This window comes from Paroedura picta, chromosome 3 (assembly GCF_049243985.1).
Source record: "Paroedura picta isolate Pp20150507F chromosome 3, Ppicta_v3.0, whole genome shotgun sequence".
Taxonomy (NCBI): Eukaryota; Metazoa; Chordata; class Lepidosauria; order Squamata; family Gekkonidae; genus Paroedura; species Paroedura picta.
The window spans coordinates 122,035,974-122,042,829 of NC_135371.1; the positions used below are offsets into that span (position 1 = coordinate 122,035,974).

General features: G+C 47.7%; 1 protein-coding gene across 2 annotated transcripts in view; it reads left to right on the top strand.

Moving 5' to 3' along the window:
* The window catches only part of USP43 (ubiquitin specific peptidase 43), a 149,891-nt gene extending 143,882 nt beyond the window's left edge, over positions 1-6,009 (top strand). For both annotated transcript variants that reach the window (XM_077327524.1, XM_077327525.1), the window contains 3 exons: positions 430-588; positions 3,692-3,850; positions 4,506-6,009. In XM_077327524.1, the coding sequence (XP_077183639.1) occupies positions 430-588; positions 3,692-3,850; positions 4,506-5,521 (1,334 nt within the window). In that variant the 3' untranslated portion in view covers positions 5,522-6,009. The remainder of the gene's footprint in view (positions 1-429; positions 589-3,691; positions 3,851-4,505) is intronic.
* The last annotated feature ends 847 nt before the right edge of the window (positions 6,010-6,856 follow it).

The following is a 6,856-nucleotide window of genomic DNA, read 5'->3' on the forward strand; positions in this document are numbered from 1 at the left end:
TGTGCGGCTGCTGCTGGCAGCGCCCCCCAGCGGTTGGTGGGAAGTCAGGGGTGCTGGCGGGAAAGCAAGTGGAGCAGGGGCTCAGGCAGTGGCAACGTCCCTTGGCAAAAGACTACCCCCCCCGGGCCTCAGTAAAATTGTAAAGCATTGACTGGTCCTCGGTAATAAAAAGGTTGGGGACCACTGCATTAGAGGGAGGAGAGAGGAGAGACACATCATATGGTGTTCTATCCACTGGCCTGGCCTGACTGACTCCATGCTAGGAAAATATTCTACATGCCTGTGAGCTCCCCTCCTCCTACTCCAGTAGAAGCCTTATGCACTGTTTGCATTAAGGAGGAGGCAACTTTGAATCTGCTGTGCGGTAGTCAGCTAGTGGTTACCTGCCACTGCCCCTGCTAATGTGTTGGCATCTCTCTTGCTCGCCAGCCTACTGCCGCAATGCCTTGGACAGTCACTGGTACAGCTATGATGACAGCACCGTGGAACCCGTCCGGGAGGACGACGTCAGCACGCGAGCTGCCTACATCCTCTTCTACCAGAGACGCAGTCTGGCTCCTGGCTGGTCTGGAGGAAGTTCTCTTAGAGGTTGGTTGGCATGGTGGGGAGCCCTGCCTGTTTTTAGGTCTTACTGATTATTATTTCTTTGATACTGATCAGCTCATGGCAGCGACACTGATGGGCACCTAAGAAAAAGTTCTGAATGAGACTTATGCTGGGGTACATAATAGAGAGACTGTTTGCAAACCTGTGTCAACATTATGTGGGAAGGTCCCACAAGAAAATCCTCCAGTTTTTAGGCATCATGAGCTTAAGGAACTTAAGTACTAAACTTTTGTGTATTCATTTTCCATTGCAAAGGTTGCTGCTGCAATGCCTTGGACAGGAGGGGAGCAAAAGCATTTATGAATAAAACGGTACCTTCCACTGATCTCCACATGTTTTCACATCTGTTTACAGCTGTCCCCCCATTTTTAAATACACAAAAGAGCTCTGTGTTGTGTGATCCCACTCGTTTATTCATCTGTTGTATTTAAGCCCTGCCCTTCTGCCAAAGTGACCAGGGAAGCCTAAAACAATATTAAAATAAAGATTCATAATCAATCAACAGTGACATTGAATTTTTAAACCACCGACACTTTGAATTGGGCCTGGATACAGGTTGGAAGCTATGGCAGTTGATTTACAAACAGACAAAATGGGGTTCATCCCCACCAACCCCTTTGTTTGTACAGTCATTTGCAAAGGGATGTGCAAAATCATTTGGGGGAGGGTGTATGTCATGGGGGAAGAGGCAAAATGATTGCCAAATGCTCCTTCTCCATCACAACATTGCTAGTCAAGGAGGCACTGCTTTTGGTGTAAAAAATCTGCAGACCCACCTATAGAAAGGGTTGGGCAGGACAGGCCATATCCAGCAGTCTAGTGAGCCTTGGCTTGTAAATGTCACTAGGAGCAGATCAGCTATTTAACTTAGAGGCAAAGTCCCTGGAGGGCCACTGGCAGCCAGGAGGAAGCAGAGCCAGGCCCCATCAGCTGGACCAGTGCTATGGAGCAGTTGGCTCAGAGCCTTTTGCAGTATCACTGCTCAGAAACCACTCAACAGCTATCACTTACCATGCAAACAACAGCTGGCTCCTGGGCCATGATCCGTCCCCCAGTGTACCTTTTGAGGGCCACAAAGGACAACAAAAACTAATTTGCATAACAGTGCAGGACAAAGAACGAGTTCAGTAACTAAATGCCAGATGCTCTAAGAGAAGGCTGAAGGCATCGCATCCAAGGTCACCAACCCATTTGACAGCTGATTATATTAACAATAGTAATTATGGCATTTGTATCCTGCCTGTCTTATAAAGAGCTGATGGTAGTGTACGTGGGGATTTCCCAAGAGGTCGGTTATGCTGAGAGATTGAGACAGGCCCAAGGTCAGCTTCCTAGGGAGCACATCCACTAAATCACCTAGACTTTCGGGGTAGTAATGCTTCCAGTCCTAAGCATGTTCATTTTTTGCCTCTGTGAATACAAATTCAAGCCAGTACTGAATTGATTCTAGCGCACATTGTTTAGGTATAAACTTTTTTGTCTAAATCTCATCTTCCCTTGGAGTCATCTCCAGTTCCGCAGAGGAAAGAGGAACCACCTTAAGATGAAAACTTTTAGAGGAACCTTAAGATGAAAACCTTAAGAGGGAAAAACACACAACATCCTGGGCTTAGCAGACCAGCAGTGAAGCTTCTGCTTTCAGACTTATGCAAAGCACAGAACTGGGACTAATAAAATAGGATTATTCAGCATTTGATATAAGGCATAATAGCTAGCCCTGCTCTGTTTGGCAAAACAGTCTTCTCTTACAGCTAAAACACAGATGCCTCAGTGGGAAGATGACATTTGGATTTCGGCTTTGCCCTTCAAAAAAAGGTCCAGGATGCAGCAGAGATTGTCAGGGGTTTGGATTGCAAAGTCTATCAGCAAACTCTAGACCAGGCTTTCTTAATCATGAAACCTTGGGGTTTCTTGATGGCCTTGGAAGAGTTTTCTGAATGGGTAGGAGTTAATTAATTTTAATATGTTTTAATGAATTAAGCATTTATCAGGTGATACAATCAGATATGTTCATGTTGACCCAGCCTCCCCTCCCAAAATGGCCAATGATGGGCCTGGAGGGGGTGGGATGGGAAGGGGCCCCAGGTGGGTGTGCAGACAGCTGTGCTTCCCAATCAGGCCACTTTGGGGGTTTCTCAAAGTCTGAAGAATGTTTCAGGGGTTTCCCAATGGTTAAAAAGTTGAGAAAGACTGCTTTAGTGTAGACCAAGTTACTCCAAAACTACTGGAGAGAAAAACTAGTGATCATTAATTTATCATTATAATGACTTTTCACAGAGGATCCTAACAGTTTTAAGGTTTGTTTCTTTAAACGGGGGAGCCACACAGTGGAGAGACAGTGGCTAAGCAGGGAGGAAAGACCCCAGCTGAGAATGGGCGGCTGCCACCATAATTCCTTTGGTTTGGACATTGCCAGCATGACTCAGTAGTGCCTAGAACTTTGTTGTTTGTGCAGGGGGGAATAATTCTTCTGGGATTCCAAGCTGTTTAGCATTTCATATTGATGGCTCAATCAGAGCTCATACACTTGTTCAGTGCTTATTCAATAGTAAATACTCCCGGAGCAAATGCAGTCATGGGTCAGGAAATTGTAGCCACCTCCCCCCCCCCCATTATTATTTACAATATTTGTTTACAAAATTTATATCCAGCCTTTCTGCACTATTAGGGACCACCAAGGCAGGTAATAAGTTAAAAATATACATAACAGAATTACATTATGAAAACAACTAAAACCAACAAAACCACATAATTAAAGCCAGAGCTAAAACAAACATACCATAAATACAACAGTTAAAACATTTGGTGGGAAAGAAGGATCACTGAGGGAACACCAAACTAAAGGAAAAAGTCATTTCTTGCTAGTGGAAGATGGCAGCAGAAGGAGGCAGGCAAATGTCCCTGGAGAGAGAGCTCCAGAGTGTTAGTACCGAGAAGACTTCTCCTGGATTGCCACCTACCTCCACAGATGACCATAGTTTTCAGGCAGGTTTATAAGGGAGTAGAGGGTAATTCTCAACACCAGTAGTGACAGAGTCCCTTGGAAAGGCTCTCGCTACCCTTTGACTCTGGATTTCTTTTGCAGGTTCTACTAGCTGCTCCATTTCCGAACACTGGCTGGCCCGGCTCGGGAGAAGCAACAAGCGAGAGAGCCTGGTGTCCCGGAGCTCTGCCACATATCCATCTCTGCCCAAAATGTCTGACTCGCCCTCCCTTACCAGTCCTGGGCGTGTGCATGAGAAAGGTGCATACTTTCCACTAATTGCACTCTGTGTGTGTTTGTGTGTGTGTGTGTGTACAGTGTACGTGCACAATCCTTCAAGGCCAAAGTCCATCACATTGTCCCAGGTGTCTGGCTTTTTTCTGACTATCAGGTTGGACACAACCTTGAGACCACTGCTCTCCTTGAGTGCCAGATCAAAAGCTAAGCCCATCAAGCCACACATGTACATCATAGAGAGCCAGCATGGTGTACATGATTTATATGTGTAGCGGTTAAAGATTGGTGGCCTCTAATCCGGAGACCCACATCTGATTCCCCACTTCTTCCTATGCAGCCAGCTGGGTGACCTTGGGCCTGTCACAGTTCTCTCAGAGCTCTCTCAACCTCACCTACCTCATAAGATGTCTGTTGTGGGGAGAGGACAGGAAGGCGCTTGTAAGCAGCGTTGTGACTTCTTTGGGTAATGAAAAGCAGGGTATAAAAACCTACTCTCCTCCTGTGTCCTATGGCTGGCTGTCCATTGCACTTTTCAGTTGGCTCCATTGCACAGTGTCCAGAGCAGATGTTTGTTCCCCCATGACCTCGTTCTCCACCACGTGGAGCTTGATGCTTGGGCCTCCCATAGGCACAGGTGGCCCCTCTAGTGGCCTACAACCTTATTTGCTTTCTTTTCCAGGTGGCTTTGATTCACGGCCCCTTGTGAGGGGTGTCCAGGGAAGGAGCGTCAGCCTGAAGGCATCCCCCAACAAGATGAAACTGGGGGTCCCCAAGCCTTTGCCCTTGCGTTGGTCCTTCACCTCCAAAGATGTGGAGCCCTCTGGGGAGTTGGTGGAGTATTTGGAGTCTGGCCGCAGACCTCGATTCACTAAGGAATCCATTGTTCCTCTAATGACCAGGGAAGGGGAGGACAGTGGGCTGCCGGTCACCAAAGCCAAGCTAAATCCTGTACCGACAGGAATGGGCACCACTGAGAGCGCTGGCAAAGTCCCTGCTGCTGTGGAAAATACTAGCACCCTGAAGAGGACAGGGAAGCCCAAGGAGGACGTGGTTGAGCAGCAGCCACTGACACCCAAGAAACTGGTGCTTCCTCTCAGCACGGTACCCTCTGCAAAAGATGAGGAACATAAAGGCAAAGCAAGCATCAATGGGACCTTGCGCACTGGCACAAACACGCCCCTACCTGGCTATCAATCCAAGGGCAGAGGGGCCCAAGACCAAAAGGTCATGCCTTGTGTTGGGGAGAGGGAGCCGGAGGGGAAGCTGGCTCTCTTCAAGAGTGGCTTCTTCCGAAGGGACCCCAAGCGGCATAGTGAGTCTGACAGACATGGCGCATTGACACAGACCGTGGGCTCCTCCCAGGCATCGCTACCCAACGGCACTTTGAATTCCAGCACTGGAGGAAGGGCGAGCAGTGCACTAGGCCGCAGTTCGACTGAAGGGCTGCCCAATGGGCGGATTTGCCGTTCTGAGCTGGACATCAAGCGTGCTCAGAGCTCCTGCAGCAGTAAAGGGAAGAGCGACTGGGTCTTGAGCAGGTCAACCTCCCTGGGGAAAACAGCCCATAGCATACCTTTGCAGGGTTATACACAACCGCTCGCTCTGGATGGGGCTTCTTGTGGCACTCTCCAGCGGGCAAGGTACCACACGGCATCCCTGGGCAGGCGGATAGCTGTACCAGAGTCCAGCTTCTGAACTTGCCAGGGGTTACAGCTGGAAGTGCCAAAAGAGTGCCAATCCTTGGTGCTTATAGGGTCTCAGGACCTAGGGATAAAATCTGTCACTTGCCAGGAGGCTCGACTGGTGCTTTTCTCAGGGGGAAGAGGCTTCTCCCAATCAAGAGCTGTTTTATTCAATGACATCTTTGCCTTGCCAGGGGTTGAGGGTGAAACTGGGACCTTGTGGACGATGGGGTTATAAAGAGAGAAATCGTATGGAGAGTTATATGGAGAGTCTTAGAGTTAAAGTATTTATTCTGTACGGAGAAATAATTTTACTGATGCTGATGAGAGGACACGCTGTTCTGAGACAGCGATTATTTTGGTATCTGGTTAGAGGGAAGGGGATATTAGGATGGAGAACAAAATCTAAGCATTGCTCTATGCAATAATCCTGACTTTTCTATTTTGTGCAGACCATTCAGTTTTACAGACTTATTTGTTATTAAAAATGTCTCAAATGTTTGTGAACCTCTGTGTTTGAAAACGGGTCGGTCTTGGGGATAAGGATGGGTCCTCTCTTGTCTAAGGGGCAAGACTGTTTTTTTCTGGTGTTCTGACTGGTCAGAAACAAAAGACTACAACATTCTTCTGGAAGCCTGTAATGTTTTAAATCCACAGGAATGCTCTTCCTGTAGTGTCCCCTGGGGGCTCTTCCTGTAGTGTCTTCCTCCACACCAGCTTATGAAGCTCCTGTGCCCTGTGGCATTTCCAAAACTGTTTTGTGAGCTATCTCAGCAACCTGTGGCCTTCTGTCATTTGGTAACACACCCCCTCCCAGAAAGTCTGCATTAGATACCGTTGAATATATTATCCACTCTGGTTTTCATGACCCAGAAGGTTTCTTCCCTGTACCTGCACTGCATGTATTGTTTGTGGGCACCCATGGATAATGAGCAGAGATTTACTTCATTTATTCCCTGACTTTCTCTCAAAACAGTTTACCTTGTTCTCTTCTCCATTTTGTCCTTACCACAGCCCTGTGAGGCAGGTTAGGCTGAGTGTGTGTGATCGGATGAGGATCACATATCAAGCTTCCAGGGGGCAAAACAGAGGACTGTGAAGCCCTTGAATGATCTCTGGGAATTCAGAGGAAACACTCCCTTCCCAACCCCCCCCCCAAAAAAAATCCCAGTCAGAAATTAGATAGAGACACCACTGAGGACAGAATGATGGAAACCCAAGGTGTGAAGGGAGGTAAGCAGGAGAGAGCCATCAGGAGTTTTGAAGGCAGTCTGGAGGATAAAGACAGATCAGAGATATTTCAGTTTGGCAACATAGAAATCATCAGTGACTGTGGCAAGGGCACTTC